The sequence below is a fragment of the Agelaius phoeniceus genome, chromosome 6 (assembly GCF_051311805.1).
Source record: "Agelaius phoeniceus isolate bAgePho1 chromosome 6, bAgePho1.hap1, whole genome shotgun sequence".
Taxonomy (NCBI): Eukaryota; Metazoa; Chordata; class Aves; order Passeriformes; family Icteridae; genus Agelaius; species Agelaius phoeniceus.
Window position 1 is genome coordinate 7145110 of NC_135270.1, and position 18544 is coordinate 7163653.

The window sequence follows — 18544 nt, forward strand, 5'->3', positions numbered from 1 at the left end:
AGCACAAAACCTATTAGTGCTCAGACTGCATGAGGGGAGGATTGTGAGGCAAGATTAACAAATTGAATTTCACTGGGCCTGATCAAATTTGACAGATAGGTCAGTGTTCCCAAGTCTTTTATGCCTCGGTACATCTGTACTGATAACCCGCCCTCATAGCTATATAAATTAGGCACACTAAATGATTAGCCTTATTTGACTAAAATAGCAAAAAGGGCTAATGTGATTGTCAATGCACATCACTTAGCCATTAGCTGGAGTGACTTGCACTCCAAACAGAGGCTTCCTCTAAAAAAAAGCACCATATATCAGATCCATCTACTCATTCTTCATTTAAGGTGCATGACTTTGGCATTGTTTTCCTCTGAGCTTTAACCAAGTCATTACTTCTCCTTTTATTCAACTTGTATCCATTTATTAAGATGTGTTTCTTCATAGGACTGTAGATTTTGGTTATTTTTCTTTGCAATATATCATAACAAATTAATACAGTTTTTATTTTACAAATATTTTATATCAAACTGCTTCTCGCCATAATCAGTTTTTAAATCCATTATTTTCCTTTGTGATTAATGACAATTAATTGTAAAATCTAAAAACTCCCATCACAATATAGTTTGCTACAGTCTCTTCAAATTCACTAAGTCATCAATGTAATTAACTGAGTTTCCTTTTAACCAGAGCTCCTGCAATTATTGCTCACTGGAAAATAATGAGAAAGTTAAATGTGTAATCACATGCGTCTGTATCCATGCTTCAGTATTAGCACAGAAAGATGAAAAAGTAAATGCAATTAAAAAGTTGAGCAAGGAGTATTCATGTTTGAATTCCCCTCTCCTGAGCTGGCAGAATGTTGGTGTTAAGCTCATGGCTTTGGCTGCTGTGTTAGGAACCCAGCACTGCCCACAGCCTTGCTGGAAAAGGAGCCTCCAGAGGAAATTGTACTTCAGAGATAAACAGGCTTTTAGTTCGAGTTTAATGTATTTTCCTCGTGGGATTTACCAGCCAGAATTTGAAGGAGGAGCTGTTATAGGGATTATTAAATCATCTCTAATAAGTGATTAGAACTTGGTTTCTACAGAAAAAAAGAGCACTGCCACTCACTTGAACTCCTTTGGAGGGGCTTTAGGTTCTGTGGAACAGAGTTTTCACTGAGTTCCTAGATAAATAAAAGGAAATCACAATATTTCCTGGTGACCTCATCCTTCACTCCTGAATAGCCACATGTCATCACAGCATTCATTCAGTCTCACAGCACTTGAACTGAGGAGGATGGACACCTCTGTTCTGCTTCATGAGGGATTGAAATTGTGCAAACCAGACAGAGAGCACTTAATCCTATTTTTGTGTGTTGGGGAGGTGCTGGTGGGTCTCATTTGAAGTCCATGCTGGGTGACATGCAGCTGATGGGCATACCTGGGACTCTGTAGAATGGCTAGAAAATAGCTTCTATTTGTTCTTTTCAATTTGTTCAACTTCCAAACAGTTTTATATTTTTATCACTTAAATCCTATTCAAGGTTCACAACACTTTCAAACTCAAAAGTTTGGTTTCTATGGTAAAGGTGTATAACTTTATAATAGGAATCTTTGGAATTTCACTTCAGAGCACAGAACTGACTATTTAAAATAATGATGAGCACAACAGAACAATTTAAATACTTTGCAATTTCCTTCATTGTAGTTCAGAGTAAGTGGACAACAACAGTTGCAGTGGTTTTCTTGCATTTTCTAAATAAATTACAATTGTGTTAAAAGGCTATGCTTCAGTTATGATTAGTGCATTTCCTTTTTATTTTCTGTTATTTTTCAATCAATGATTTAGGCTATTTTTTCTGAACAAAAGAAATAATATACCTAGAGCACTTATGTATCTTGCTACTGCTATGCAGTAGCATTTGTGAGGTTATAAGATTGTGGCTTTTTTAACCATTAACTACAGTGTGTTTATGCATAAATCTTACAGCAATAGAGATACGAAAAAGGAAATTACATAGAAAATTACTTGAAACAAGGTCTTTGATAGAGGAATAAATAAATTCCTGTCATAACAGTTCCAGAAAACTTTGTGTCAAGAATGATGAGGGCTTGAGGGGAAAGGAAAGATAAAAGTTGTGTGTGACCTCTAAATATCCAGGATATTAGAGGAGGAAACAAAAAAGCTGAACAAAATATTTATGGTTTATAATTTGTGGGGGTTTATTTTTTTACCATTTAAAATTTGTTTAAGCTGCTGACATTTATTTTCAGATACTTGACTTCAGAAAAGCGAATTAGTTAATTCCTCAGATATCAACAATAACCTATTTATAGCAATTAAAATATTTTAAACATTTAAAAATAGAGCAGTTCATTGTTTTTCTATTTACTCAGTTCTTCCTGTTTCATGCCAGCTCTCTGTGGCCTTGCCTTTAATTTTGTTAACAACACCTAAAACAAATGTACACACTTGAGTAACCATTACAGCCATTTGTTACCATAACCAGCTATTTAAGACTTTTACGCATGCTGTAGCCTTCAGGTTAAGACTTTGCATAAGTGTCTAGGTGCATTTTTGGTTTAAAAGCATGTGAAAATCAGGGCACCTTGCATGCTGCTTTATGCCTGTGCAGGACTGTGATGGTGTTCACAGGGGTTCTTGGTTGAGGGAAGAGACGAGGATCTGACTCCATGTTTCAGAAGGCTTGATTTATTATTTTATGATATATATTACATTAAAACTATACTAAGAGAATAGAAGAAAAGGTTCCATCAGAAGACTAGCTAAGAATAGAATAGCAAAGAATGATAACAAAGGTCTGTGGCTTGGACTCTCTGTCCAAGCCACCTCACTGTGATTGGCCATTATTACAAACAACCAAATGAAACCAATCACAGATGTACCTGTTGCATTCCACAGCAGCAGATAATCATTGTTTACATTTTGTTCCTGAGGCCTCTCAGCTTCTCAGTAGGAAAAATCCTAAGGAAAGGATTTTTCATAAAAGGTGTCTGTGACACAGGACTGGCTGCTGATCCCTTCCCCAGGGTTGCCAGAGCAACCTGACCTTTGGAATTTCCTCAATTTTGAGTGCTTCACTTTGCAAGAGGTCACTACAGCTGTCCCCAGACATGCTTCCCATTCTCACTTTCTCAAAATCATGGGGCTCTGAGCACAGGATGGACAGGGGAGCCTCTCAAAATTGCTGATGGACTGATGGATTCCCTGTGCAAACAGGGCAGAACTGCAGAACTTACAGAGCTGAAAGCACTGAGATCATCTTTCCTATAAATACTTAATTATTCTCTTAAAAACAGGTGTTTAAAATTGTTTGCTGTAGGGTCCTTTGAAGGTACCAGTCAAACTGATTTACTGATCTATTTGGTCTTTAACTTCCCTTGCAAGTGTTTCTGCCTTTCCAGCAAAACCACAAAATTAGAAGTTTTCTTGAAAATGGGAGTTAAAACTAATTCAAAATGGAAAAATACTTACAGTTTAAATATGCTACCTAAAATCTTTTATTCCTTACAAGAGATAGGGTTTTTTTTAGTATAAAACAGCAGAAATGCTGTAGTGTCCTAGACACTTACACCAACTTACCAAACTGTAGCAATGCATTTGCAATTACACCAAATAAACTCCACACATCAACGCTGTTTTTACTGAGTTTTGAGGAAGGGCTGAAAAGAAACAGAAATGTAAATAGCTGCAGATACAACATGTGGCAAAGAAAGGCAGTTAAACCATGATGGCCAAAACCCCATGGGACTGAAAATCTGAGACACAAAGGTCCTTTTGTAGTTTGTATGATGTGATCTGTTCTTCAGTACATGAATGAGTCAGTTCTTTAACAGGCAAGTGGACAGATTGCTAAAATTTAAATTTAAAGGAGTTTGGTATCGTTAAATTCAAAATTGTATGTTGTCCACTTCTTCCTTTAAGCTAATGAAATTGATTCAAGAGTCTTTTTAAAAGTGAAAACTGGGTAATCTTAATGAAACAAGTTTCCTTCACTTCCTCACAAACTGAATGATCTTACTACTGCTTATTACAAACAATTACAGATTTTGTGCTAAAAACACTGTTTTACTTAGATTAATGGTTTAACTGGCCCTAACTACACTCCTTTTTCATGTGTAATTAAAAAAAAAAAAAAAGAGAGAAAATTCTTGCAAGTATTTTTTATTCTTTAATAAATGTGTTGATCCTGTTTTTCCTATGCAATGGAGACTTAGCCCCAAACCTCCATCACAGCCGCATAATCCATCCTCCTTTTTTTTCACCAGGCTGCTTAGCTTGTGTTTCTGGGTAGGAGAGACTTTCTTTGCTGTAGCTGTGTTTGCAGTCCCTAAAAGTGCTGCACATCACAGCTCAGCGTCTAGAAGCTTGTAGGAAAGAAGTTCTGAGTAATTACACCTATAATTTGCATAAGAAATTATAGACAGTTCTTGGAAATTGTCTGAAAGATTCTGTGTGTGATTGTAGGCAGAGCTCAGCTGAAAATCATCTGAGCTGCATGAAGTTCTCATCTGAATGTGGTCATTAGTGTTTTTAGGCTTGGAAATTTTTTCCTAGGGCTTCCTGCTAATCCAGCTTAATAGTTACTTTTCCCTGTAGTTAAAGATCTAAAAGCAGAGATTTGAGGAGAAGTTAATATGAGCTGTGATTCAAAACACACAGTTTGTGATGTATTCTGCATCACAGTATGGGAAGAAAGAGTTGTGTGAGCTCCCTCTTCACTCCTTCTGCAGGAGGCTTAGGAACCAGGAGGCTGAAATATGTCCTGTCCAGCCCTTACTGCTAGTTTACATAAATTCACATTTTCAAGGCTGTCTTCGTGAGGAAAAGAAAACTTGTGCTTCAAAGAAAATTGCACTGTGTAATCTTGAAGGAGGGAGGAAGAACTTGGACAACCTAGATGCTCACTGAGTAAAAATTCAGGTAAAAATATGTTCTCTAGCAGTGTAATGATTGACTGAAAGGCCAGAGGAAAGGTATGTTTATAACTTTATTCTAACCACTTTGGTCAGATGTCAATATTGTTACTCATTATTATTTTCAGCTTTATAGAAAGTCATCCTTATCCAGCAAAGATGTAGGTTTTGGTGTTTGCTGGGGGGCTTTTGTTGTTTTTTGCTGATTTGTGATCTAAAGGAGCCAGCATTCTCAGGAAAATCTATTTTTAACCACTGATGGTTGAATTGTACATTACCTGGAATTTTTTTTTCCAGCTCAGCCAGTTTGAGAATGAAAAAATTGAGATGAAAAGGATGAATGCAGGGGATCAGAAGTTAAGATGCAAGGGAAAGTGAGAGATCAGACACAACATCTACTGCTAGGAGAGGTGGAAGCTGTGTGAAGGATGAATGCACACAACATGGGCTGAGGAGAGGGGTTTTCAATCTGGCAGGGCTTTTACCTCTTTCTTTACTTGTGCCTGGTAATTTATTTTTGGAAGCTACTGGCAGTGCTGTTTTCTGAATAGGTTATGTATTTGCCCAAAAGGAATGTTTCTTTGAAGCCATTCTGCTAATTGCAAGGAACTCTGAGAGAAAAAATGTGCTTGCACGGTCAGGGTGGGAGAAATGAGTAACTTAAAAGTTGTTTTGCTTGTTTCATTACTTATTTTATTCTTTCTGCCTACATATAATGTGCAGCTGCCTTTAACCTCCTTCACTCACTGACTGTTTGGGGAGGCCAGGAGGGAGCTACTTGGAACGTCTGAGTTTCAACACTTTTTCTCCCTTTCTTTCTTTTTTTTCCTGCTCTTCTAAAGTGAACATTCATGACAAATAATTGTGTTCCAGGAGTAGACTAGGAAACCACGGTGTTGGGTATTATATAAACTTCATGACAAAAGATTCCCTTGTGTCCTGTTTACCCCTGGAAAAGGAAGTGAGGTACAAGAAGACTGTGACTTGCTCGAGAAAAAAATCAGTCCTTTTGCAAGAGTTCAAAACTTTAATAATTTTTCCTGAGTATTGATAAAATTCTGATGTTTGAACTGCATTCTTCCCCTCTTCAGTTATTTATGATAAAGCTACGCAGATATAGACAGCTGTTAATGGTGGAAAATGCTGGTAACAAATAATGTTGTGTGGCATCTCTTTTTCTTTTTATTTTCATTAATCTGCAATAATATCCAAATTCTTACTGTCTGGTGCTAAAACTTCATGTACTTTGCAGTACAATGATGCCAAGGTTTAAAGCAAGGCAAAGAAATTATTTACTCCTACAATTATTTACTCCTACACACTTCTGTTTTCCAGGGTGTGTTCTTCTGGTGAGCAGTGCAATCCTACTTAATATGAAACTACATGGAAAGCAAATAAGACAAGCAAGCCTGTGATTTATTTGAATTTTACCAGTAAATCAGGAAGTTTTCTGAATTAAAATGCTGAGTTGGGCTCTGTATTTTTGCATTTCTGTCCCTAGTACCAAAAGTGCATTATTTGTTGCATTCAAAGGAGTTCTCCATTTTCCATTGTAGCTAGGAGAATAAAAGGGACCATGTTAGCAGTCCATAGCAAACCAGTTTTAAAGTAATTCAGCATTTTGCAAAATGTGAGGATGAAGAGAATTCTTCCAGTCTGAACTGTCAGTTGAAGAGCTTGGATAGCTCAAGGATGCCTATGGAGCATGCCCAGTCTCAGGAAATCACAGAATTCCTGGCTGGCTCTGCCTGTGCTCCAGCACTTTAGAAATTTTATCCTTTATAAAATCAGTTTCTTAAACATGGCAGTCCCTGTGTGTACGTGTTGTTTTCCCTGGTATTTTGGTAGAGGCAAATCAAATGAAGGCACGATGAAATGTGTGAGTATCACTGACATTATACAATTATAATATAATTAACATAATATAATTAATATCACTAATATCACATAATACATAAAGTTAATATGTAATTATTATAATATAATTAATATAATATTACTGACATTATATAATATCAACTGAATTCTCCTGCATCACCTGGGATTGTTTGCTGTGGAAAGCAGATGCTGCCAGGAGTGTTGTAGCTATGATAAAGCAAGGATTGAGGCAAGAGGTGATACACAGTGAGTCACTTGGGCTGGTGAACAAAGGTGTTACCAATAATGTCCTGGAGGAAGTCACAGTGGTACATTTGATGGAGGTGTTTATTTGACTATATAATCTACCTAGTACAATCAACTGAACTCCTGAACAGCTGTAATAAATTGTATTTAGCTTGGCTTTTTTTTTTTTTAACCTGAAGTATTTGTTGTGGGTCTGTAAGTTTATGTGGTTTTGTTTGGATTGGGTGGAGTTTTGGTTTTTTCTCTTGTCTATAAATAAAAAATATTCATAAAACTATCTTGAAAAAATCTATAGCAGAATGCTCCTTTCAATTTCTCCCATTCCATAAATATTCTGAATTGCCAATTCATTGGAAGGGTAGCCACCACAGCTGATTTTGAAATAGTTTTGAATCCTGTCTGATTTTCTAGGGTGAAAAGTGCTTGCTAAGCGAAAAGGAAATATTGGCATGGAGTTTCCCAAAAAGAGTGAGAAATGGCACAATAACCAAGGAATCAATGCTACTTAAGAAGTCAAGGTCATGTTATCAGTTTGTGTGTGCATCTCTCAGAATGGAACAAACCTCTCTGGCTGAATGAAAATATAGCACTGGTTATATGATCCAAATGGCCCCTTACTCAATTTGGAAATCTGCTATTTTTAGTTTAATAGTTTAATATTGATCTGCATTAGGTAGGTACAGAAACAAGCTGGCCTGAGTAGCTGAGAGCATAGAAATACGTAAGAAAATATCATTTAGGGGTTAGAGAACACAAGTCCTGCAGAGCAGACAGTTGATCCTCCCCTGAAAAGGAAGTAATTCAGGAAGCCAAGGCTGGTTTACAGGGTGAGGTTGTCTCCTGTGGCATCCCTGGAGCACCGGATATTGAAGAAACTTTATCTTGCACATGGTCTTGGCCAGAAATTAAGATGAGATCTTGCACTTGAGGTATTAAAATAAACTCATAAGCAGCAGAGGTCAACAGGATCAAACAGAATATTCTGAGTCAGAAAAGAGATTAAGGTAATATGAAATGCTCCAGTAGTGAAAATGACTGTTGCTTTACCAAAATAAAAAAGAAAAATCCTGCTACAGAGCCTTGAAAAATTTCCAGGAAGGGATTTTCATTATTTAAAATTGTCAAAAAAAAACCCCACATGGATTGTATGGTGGAATTCAAGCCACACAATTTTTTGCAAAGACATGACAGACTACTTTGGGTGATTGAAAGAGTTTTTGAAGAAAACCTGGTTAATATTATTTTAATTTTCCCAAAAAGCTGTGAGTAAAATTAATCATCCATTAAATGATAGACCAAGTATTGTCTTTGTTCAAAAACTGGTTGACATGGAGAATAATATTAGCATTAAATGATCAATTAGCAGTTTGATTAAAAGCTACTTTAGTTGTTTCTGTGTCCTAGGACCTCCAGTGTTGGTGAACTCATGAGATGTGTATCAGGCTGCAGGTAAAATGAAACACTGGGTTCAAACACAGTTTGCAGTGCCCAGATCATGGTAGATAAATGACCACAGCAGGCAAACTAACACTGAATAATGTGAGGTACTGTGCATTCAAGAAGAAAATCTGAATTCCTTATACATTTTTGCATCACATTAGATACATCTGCTCAGGAGAAAAATAAATTTAGAAGGTCATTGTCAAAGATTTTTTTGTTCCCTTCATTACTAACACATAAACTATGTTGAACATAGGAGTAAAAAGAATAACAGCAAGGAGATTATTAAAATCCCTTTGTGTGCATCAATTATGTAGTCTTCTAATGAATACTAAATGCTATGTGAAGCCAGTACAATGTGAATGATCAAAAACCTAAAAAAAATCTCCCATTATATCAAATAAGAAGGGAAATTGTGATTTTTTTTTTAATGCCAGAGAGAACATGAATGAAGATATGTGTACAATCTATTATATACATGAGGCAATGAATTGTAAATAAAAAGTTTTAAAAGTAGAGCAAATAGAAATTTTCTACCTGACTGCTTCTTAAAGATACAGAGGCATATTAAATTAAATTAAGGAAATTAAATTAAATGAAATTCAGGACTGAGAAAAGAGAATTTATTTTACTGTGCATCTCATTGAAACACACAGGGTACTAAGAAAATAAGTTTTGGAGATATTAGAATTTGTAAAATTTATAATACTTCCATAATTGAATTATGTTTTTTTGTGCCTACTATTTTTGAGAAAAATATTGATGTTGGAGGACTGGAAGGAGAGAGACAATGCAATTTAAAGAGCTTTTTGTAATTTATAAGGCTAGAAAAGTTTCATTTGCTATTTTTATTGCTACCTTTTTGGGTGTTGTTCTCTGTAGGAGAGTTCTAAACCTGCTCATGGTCATTTATATTTTTCTAGATCTGGTAACATGATCTATTTAGATCCCAGTTTCTTGTCAGAGAGCTGCATCAGTCATTCATTACTTTGCAGTGTGCAGTGTGGGGACTTTCAGTGGTGTAGCTGAGAAGTTAGTGACATCTCATGGCAACTGTGGAAAACTACAGGTGATTTGGGATATGCTTTGGGATTTATAATTTGGACATTGCAAACGTGATCTAGGTCAAAAATCTTTTTTGATATGCATGTACAAACCTCTTTCATTTGGTTCTCCAGATTTCATGATTTCTCTAGAGACTAATTCAGGTATTTCTAAGCCTGAAATGAAGGTTTTCAGCCTGGAGTGAAACTTGTCAGTCTCAAGTCCATATATTGTACTGTGCAGTACCTACAAAGGTTGGTATAAAATTAATTTGCCACCTCCAAAGAAATCATATGACATTATTGTCTCTCCTCACTTTGTTTTTCTTTAGGCACAAAGTCAGCCACAGAGTATGCTAATGGTGGCTATGATATTGTGTCACCTGCTCCATCAGTGTACCTGGGCACATTTCAAATTTTGCACCTCCTGGAAGATCTGAAGATGGCCCTGGAGATGCTGGAGGACCCTCAGGAGAAAGAAGCTCTGAGGAACCAAATCCCAGGGGCCACAGCACTGTGTCTGCGGGAGTGGTTTGAGGAGAACCTGGTGAGTTTTTATTTGAGCTTTTCCATTTTGCCTGCAAACAGGGTTGAGTCAAGTATTTCCATGCTTAAATAATCTCCATAAAAAATTATATCTGCATACTTAGAGAACTGCAGAGGGTGGTGAGCAATAACAGCTGAGGATATCACTGTTTTATGTACAGATTTCTAAAGCAATGCAGATATAGGAGTAGAAGAAGTTGATAAAAGACCTTATTTTGTCCTTTGGGGAGAGAAGAGATAGTAAAAATGAAGTACAAAAAAGTTGCCTTTTCTGTGGTTGTTTTTTTTTTTTAATATATATTTTGTTTGCTTTATCTTCTTGCTGGAGATAAAAAATTTATAACTATTTACAAAACTTCTAACTTGTAAACTGTCAGTTTAGAATAGAGTGGCATTGTCTGTTGAAGGGACAGATCCAGACAGGATGATCCTCATTTCCTTTTCCTTGCTGCATTGCCTTGGTTATCAGTATTACAAATGTCCAGAGCAGGGGGGGTAAATGCAGGAAAGCCTTTGATTCTGAAGGGGAGACATTCCTCTTGGGATAGATGGGGAATAAACCTCTGGCCACACTGGAAAAACCTGAGATTTACCAGGTGAAGAGATAGACCTGAAAAGAAGAGACTCACTGGGTGTAAAGGAAGAGAAACACAAGATTCTCCTTCCCCAAGCCTGCCACTGCCAGGGACTGGTGGGATCCTCACGAATAAAAGAAGAAAACCTGGTTAGTATTATTTCAATTTTCCCAAGAGCTATGAGTAAAATTAATCATTCATTAAATGAGAGACCAAGTATCATCTTAGTTCAAACACTGGTTGACATGGGGAATAATATTAGCATTAAATGATCCATTAGCAGTTTGGATTAAAGCTACTTTAGGTGCAGAAGTTATTTCTGTGTCCTAGGACCTACAGTCTTAGGATGCAGGAAATGCAGGAAAGCCTTTGATTGTAAAGGGGAGACATTCCTCTTGGGATAGATGGGGAATAATCATCTGACTGCACGGAAAAGGCTGAGGTTTTCCAGGTGAGGAGCAGTTCCTAAGACGGACCTCAAAAGAAGAGACTCACTGGGTGTAAAGGAAGAGAAACACAAGATTCCTCTTCTCCAAACCTGCCACTGCCAGGGACTGGTGGGATCCTCATGAGTAAAACCTACCTGTGGCTTCCCCAGCTCCAGAAATTTTCCTGGATTAATGGTTTTCCTTCTGGCTTTGTCAGTGCATATGACTTTCATGGAACCTTGCCTGTGGCCCCTGGTTTGGTGTTTATGATCTGCTGGGGCTGCCAGTGCTGGCTGTAACCCCAGTTTGTTTTTTTTGTTTGAGCTTGTCATCTGCTTGCTCCCTGGCATTCTTCACAGAGTGCAGGAAAATCCTGTTTGGGCCCACATGAGAGAAAGGAATGAGAATTTGGTCCCAGTTTTGAAAGCTAAAGGTGTAGGCAATGTTTAATTTGCATGTACAGTGTTGGATTTTGGATTTAGATATCCTTAGGCCAGCTCTTACCGAATGCTTGCCTCAGCAGAAATTTTAATTATTTTTCTAATCTTTATGATAGCTAAGAGATGAGTTTAGTGCATAAAAGCCAGATTTTCAGTGTTGTTCACAGTAAAATTGGACCTGTATCAAGAGTAGTATTCATTTGACAAAGCAATTAAGCAGTCTGGATGCAGAACCAAGAAAACAGGGAAGGTGTTGTTTGGAGTATCTCTAGTGCAGCATGGAGAGATAACTGGTTTTAAAATATTCTGCATTGTTCTGCATCGAGGGAGGGTAGTGCACAGCTGCTGTGAGTGTTAATTGAAAATGGATAGTAATCTTATGTATTTGAAGACCTTTCTTGAATTATTTTTAACTGCAAATAAAATTTGCAAGCATACATATGATTTCTGTGGAAGAAAACTGATAAAATTCAGCTCATTAAATGTAATGAAAGATGTATTTCATAGTTGTGTCCCGCATTGAAATTTCCTTCATTCCAGCCCAGAGCTATGAAACATGGCACTTAATATGTGTCATACGCCAGGATAGCTGAGGTAGTGAGTTCTAAAGAATGAGATTTCTGCATCTCAGTGAATCCATTCACACTGGGAGCCTCAAAGGCAGTCTGATGATCATTATTCTATGAAATGCTGCAGTATCATAAAAAAAAACACCCACTCAGATGTGGCACATTCTCCCCTGTCTCTTCTAAGCATTCTGCCTAAAGTGTAGGCTAATAACTGGAGTGTATTTTAATTGTTGTATTCAACTGAAAAGTTACATAAAAGATTGCTTAATATCAGTAGCAGTATTTGAATTGCAACCAACATTGTATGTGAAATGTATGCAGCAAACAGTGGATGGTGAAACAATTCCTTTGAGATTTTATTTTTTTGAGCTGTTACAGGTTAAATAACAGCTGTAAACGGAGAGGGATTTTCTTTTGTGAGTGAATAATTCCACATCTGTTTATTTTTGGGGTCCATACACCTTCTTTTGCAGCTGGAGAGCTGCTCTAGCATGTCACTGAATAGCTTCAGAGACTACAGCAATTGCTCATTTTCTAACATTTTACCCAAATGGGCACCAAAAATATTCCCAACTTATACTGATTAGGCACACATTAGAAACTAAAGATACAAAAAGCCATTCCATGTTTTTAAAAGCAGATAAGTATGCTTCTTTCAAGAGAAGTGTCCTTCACTTCAGTGTGTGGTCGAAAATTGTATCAAAAATCATTTCAGCTGCCATGGCTAATCAAGAATACAAACAATTTGCCTAATGAAAATAATTTGAATGTGTGTTTTGCCACTGCCTTGTGTTGCTTTGCTGGGAAACCACAGAAAGGGAGGTCAGAAGGAGGACTGGAGGCTCATTCCTGCTGGATGTTATCAAACAGCAGCATTTGATTGCCAGCATTTGGGTTTAAGCAAATTACAGGATAAAAGTCCCAGTGGTTGTCCGGTGCGCTCCTTCTTCATTAGCAATCTTCACAACCTAAAGCAGCCCTGAGAGCCCTCTGAGGCCCAGGGTGGGTGTCCCTGCTGTGTTTGTCACACAGCAGGATTTGGGATTGCAGCTCAGAAGGCAGGAAGTGGCTGGATATTCTTTGTGCTGTTTTTATTGGGGTAACATCCAGAACCCAGAGATCAGTTGTACCTGCATGGGGAAAATAACCTCTGCAGAAAATTGCCCCTTGGCCTCATAACTCAAGCTTTGGGAATTGCCACTTAAGGTGCTGAACTGTACCTCCAAATAAATAAATAAAGGCGGTGGAGTTTTGCCCTTGGCCAGCTTTGAAGCCCATGGGTTTATTGCTGATCAAGTCAGGAAGTTTCTTTGCTGTTTATAGATGCTACAGCTGGTCTCACCTGCCTTCAGGTCCATAGCACCAAGCTCTGGAATTTATCAGGCATCAAATGTCACTAAGTGATGTTTCAGATTAATTTAATTTTTATTCTATTTTTTTTTTTAATTCAGTGGTAACTTCAATATTCTTTGTCCGGTCTGCTCTAGGTGTGAATACCAAAGATGTGGAAAAATTTAGAGATGTATAGAACAGGAAAACTTTAGGCCTCATGTTTCATACTTGATATTACCTTCCCTATTAACTCTTTGGAGAGCAGCTGCTGAATTCCTTTTTCTTATGTAGCCAAGAGTGATTTGGTGTTTCCTCTAAGATCAAGGCACAGCATCTGTTTAACTAAAGGTGTTCTTTCTTAAAAGGCCTTTTTTTTTTTCCTATTTCTGTGGTCTGGGATCTATGAACAATTCAGATTTCTGAGTTTACAGAATAACTGGACACAGTAACTGTTCTGTCCCTGATTTGAGATAGATGAAATAGGTTTGACAAAGTTAGCACTGAATTTAGAAAGATTCTGTGTCTCATGGAATGAGCATTTTATAGTTGCTGTAGTTGCACAAATCTTTTGGCATTCCTAAAATGGCAGAAAACATAATTAATTATAGACTTTTAAGTGCTTAAGAATTCTATTAAAAACTTTTACCTTGAAGAGAATGTCTGAAGTGTTTTACATGGCTTAATGATTGTAAATTCTTTGGCCTTAAAAACAACACAAAGACCTAGGGATTATCTGGGAGAGTTTGTACAAAACAAATTCGTGGATAGTATCCATGTTTCTTGTTAAATATTTCAGTATTGCCAGTGACCATGTGACCTGTCACAAAGCAGATAGTAATTTCAGCATTAAAAATTAACTGCTGCAGTGACAATTTGGCTTTGTGAGCTACGAGAGGATGTATTTAGTTACAATTTCATAACTCTAAATGAATTTCCACACGTTCATTCTGGGTTTTATTCTATCCACCTTGTTGCAATCCTTTTTTTGAGTAAAGAGGAACACTTGTGTTCTCACAATGGGCCTTATGCCTCATTTACAGGATTGCAAAACATGATCTTCCTCCTAGTGGAACATCTATACTTAAAGCAAACCACTCCATCATGTTGCTTTATAGATTGAGCCTTAGAAGGCCAATTCTTGAAAACTCATTAGTATTTTCCTGATTATTCAAAGGTTTTGTGGAAGCCTGACTCTGAAAATATTTCTAAATATTCTCAATTTGAGGAAATGGAGAGAAGAGTAGAAGAAATAGTAGAGGAACACGTGGTAGAGGCAATTTTTAATAAATGTGGTTTGCCTTATGATATGTGCTGTGCTTTGTTTCTTTTGAGGATCTGTTCTTTAGTGGTAAAACCAGAGACTTTTTAGCAAGAAACAGGATAAATTCTTTACAGTCTTGGTTGCTAATACCTCATAATTAATGTTCAAAAGAGATTGTTTCCACTGTGGGTTAAAATCAAGGAATATTTTTCCCCAGTATCTTAACAAAGACTTGAGTGAAAACAGTAAAGCCCAGTTCAGAATTCTGACTCGATGGAGCTTGTGGAGTTTGGAAGTCACTTCAAAGTTTTATTTTAAGCCTGTGTTAAAGTGCTCTGCTGAAACCTAATCACTGGCCTCTCTATTTCACTTTTGTCCAATATTCATTTCACAGGATTACCCATCCAGAGGAGAGGCAGAAAATGACTGAATTCAGGGCACTTCCAGGCACTTGAAAACAGGCTTTTATAAAAGTATCAATAGCATTTTTCAGCAACAGCTGAGTGGGAAGGGAACGTATTCTGAGCAACACCAGTTAAAGTAATTTATCTTCTGGGAGATCTGACTGCAGAACTCAACTGCTGGGAGTCCTGATGTAGATATTTATAGCGGCATCTCCCCACTGCCAAGGGATATCAACACATGTTGGATTGTAAAGGGAGCAGCAGAGCCTGCCTGGGACAGTGTAGAAAAGCAGTCATTCCATAAGCATTCGTGTTTATTTTTGACAGCTTGAAACATTATATGGGCTCTGTTTTCTGAGAAGGACTCAGAGCTGAAAGCTGAATATTCCAGTCCTCCCTCTCAGTGAACTGGTGATGCAAGGAAGGCCTGAACTGGAAAATCTGCTCCTCTCAGGGGCACCCCCAGATGTTTCAGAGCAATTCACAGGACACCAGAGCCAGCAGAGAGGTGCCCTCCATGGGTTCAGCCATTTAGAAAAACCAGAGAATGCCTTGGAGACAGTGGAACTGCTGGTGCACAGAGCTTGCATGGAACTTTTCTAAATCAGACTTCATTTTTTTCAAACTTCTGTGGTTGCTTTGGGAACCAACCCCATCACCTCTGACTGACTGCTCACTGCAACAGCTCTCAGAAGCAGTAAGGTCTCCTCTACTTGAAGAACTGATAGAAGTTTAAAAGAGTTTTGCAGTGGATAGGACTGATTTAGATCTCTTTCTTAAAAATGTCATTTTCTTTCATCCTTGTAAGGAGCAGTAATGTTTAACAGAGCCACCCTAAACTACAGCGAGCAGAAGTGCTTAAACAGGATTGAGTTATGGCCTGAGGCTGAGAGTACTCATGGAAGACAGGTGATATTTCTGCTATAACAGGAATATCATAAATATTATAAAATAACTGTATTTTATGTTAGCTTTCCAAGATTTCAAGGTACTCTACTGACATCTATGAAGTTTTCCCTCAAGTGCAATCCTCAGCTACACGGCCTATCCACACCTTGATGCTGTCAGTGAAATACTCTGTATGAAGCCATGATTTTGTACAGAAATTGTAAGTTATCCTTCAAAAATACACTTTATTCAGTTCCCTTTGTACAAGTCTCGTTCAGCTCTTGGCTTCAGTGCCTTCCTTTGCACCAAGTGGCTGAATATCCCATTAATTCATCTCTCCTTTTGTGTCTGATGCTATGCATGGAGTCCCTTTTCCATCTCACTTTCTGATCCCTCACTACAATCACCAGCTGCATACTTTTCACTGATTTAATGTTAAACACTGTATTCATTTAACAAACACTGGGGTATAAATGCATTTTTCAAGTGGGGCTACAGGAACCATTGGAAAATGTTTTTCATAAAGTAATTAACAGAGGGATTGGTAAGGGGGAATTGTTTCCTTAAACAATGGTGTTGACAGAAAAGGTGTAGAGGTTACGTAGAGAAACTGAAGACAAAATTTAATTTTAAAAAGTCCCTGTATTGATTTGGAGGCATTATTTGTATAATAGAAGAAGGGCATAGCTTTGAAGTATTTATCTTTATAAACCCTATTTACATTCACACAATTTGGATGGATAGGTTGACCTATTGAAACTTGATAAATTTTATTAGTTATGACAAACAGCAATATTGTATCCACAACAAAGTTATTTAATGTTCTTTTATTAGTGATGCTAATAACACGAAACTAAATATTTTTTCAGCTTTTGAGACCATTCAAAAATGGGAAAAAACACACTTATTTTGGACAAATTTTCTAAATATGTTGGCATCCTGTTCTTTTCCAGAAGTTGGAAACAACAGGCTTAATTCTCCTCAGTAAAGAAATGCTTAAAAAAAAAAAGGAAAAGAATATTTGTCCATTCCTTATCAGAAATAAGGAGTTTTAAAGGTGTATCTGCAGTTTATTCTATTTTGGGGCATTTTTTTACTATTCTTTCCATTCTGAAATTTAGAAAAGAAAAATCTGATGTGTATCATAGAGAGGAGAGGCAAACTGTTACCTGGTATTGTATTGGTGTGTGTGCAAATATTTGGTAAATATCCTGTTTCAAGTGTCTCACATCCTCATTTATTGCAGCTTTAGTAGTTTCAGCAGTGCTTTGAAGTATTTGAGACAGGAAACTAAACCTGACTTATTGTAATGTGTTGCGTGGTAGGATGAAAATAAATATCTTTAATTATTCTCTTTACACACCAATGTACTCTGCAAATAACTGGGGAAGTGCTCATAGTGATGTTGATGGTCTGTTAAGTAGGAAATATTTTTTAGATTTTGTGTGAAAACAGAGAAATCAGGTTTCTTACATTTAAAATAAAGGCTCAGCTCTTATAGAGCTTGGGCTGGACAAAGCATTTCAGCACATGGTGAGGAACGTGTGAAACTGCCAAGAATGTGCAAATGTCTGTGAGTGAGTTAACAGGCAGTAACTTCATCTCAGAAGCTGAAATCCATCCTCTGTGCCAGCCAGGAGCTGCCCATTGCTCCAGCAGTGACCAGAGGGGACAGGACAGTGCTGGGGACAGGTGACCTAGGAATGCCTGCAGGGATGGCAGCACCTGCTGCAGGAGTCACCAGCATGTTGAGGGTTAACCAATGGCCATCTAAGCCTGTCTAACCCTGAGCCAAGTCTGATTCTGGATTTTCATCAACAAGTTAAGGCCTTAGGATTGAGTGTGTCTTATGCTGGGAAAGGATTATTTGTTTGTGCATCTGCAAAATGTTATTTCTTGTCTGTTTCCCAGGATACTATTTATTTTTTTTAATTATCACAAGCATAAGCAAAGCAAGCATGCTCATCTACAGAATGCAGTGTATTTATTTAATTTTGTTCCGAGAGTTTCTCCTTTTTCTATCACGTAGACATTATCAGTCAGTCACAATTAATACTCTAAGACAAATTTTCTTGCTGGAAATACTTTATCTAGATTCCTGAAGCCATTTTTGCCATGAAAAAGGGATTTCTTCCTTCATTGTCTTCAACACAAGTGGCCTGAGTTTCTCTATACACAAGTATTCCCACATTTACTCTCTCTTTTTTCACTCGGAAGCCCTCACATTTTTCTGCACCATGAGAATAACACGTGTGAATTGGCACACTAAAAACATTTTCCCATTTAAAATCTGGTCATAATTCCTTTGTTTCCAAAGCAGCCCAGACACTAGCATTGGGGGGAAAAACAAAATTTAAAAAAAACATATGCAGAGGAAGAGATGAAGGAAAAGTTGATTATTATTATAATTATCATTATCATCATTATCATCATTATTACTATTACTATTATATTAATTTAATTACTAATATTACCTAAATAATAATTTTGTTAATTAATATAACTATTAATTCATCTATTGCTTAATAATTAATTTAATAGTATTAATATTATTAATTTAATAATATCGAATCCATTATTA

At 37.1% G+C, this 18544-nt stretch overlaps 1 protein-coding gene across 10 annotated transcripts in view; it reads left to right on the forward strand.

Annotated features, from left to right (window-relative positions):
• The window catches only part of PPFIBP2 (PPFIB scaffold protein 2), a 95123-nt gene that overhangs the window by 22117 nt on the left and 54462 nt on the right, over positions 1–18544 (forward strand). For 7 of the 10 annotated variants that reach the window (XR_013182654.1, XM_077179552.1, XM_077179549.1 and 4 more), the window contains one exon: positions 9853–10067. The exons of 1 other annotated variant lie outside the window; for it this stretch is intronic. Coding sequence is in view for 7 of the 9 variants with exons in the window: in XM_077179552.1 (XP_077035667.1) it covers positions 9853–10067 (215 nt within the window). In the remaining 2 variants the exon portion in view is untranslated. Of the gene's footprint in view, positions 1–4794; positions 4921–9852; positions 10068–16076; positions 16184–18544 lie in introns of those variants that run through there. 2 more of the 10 variants (XM_077179555.1, XM_077179560.1) reach the window with 2 other exon arrangements.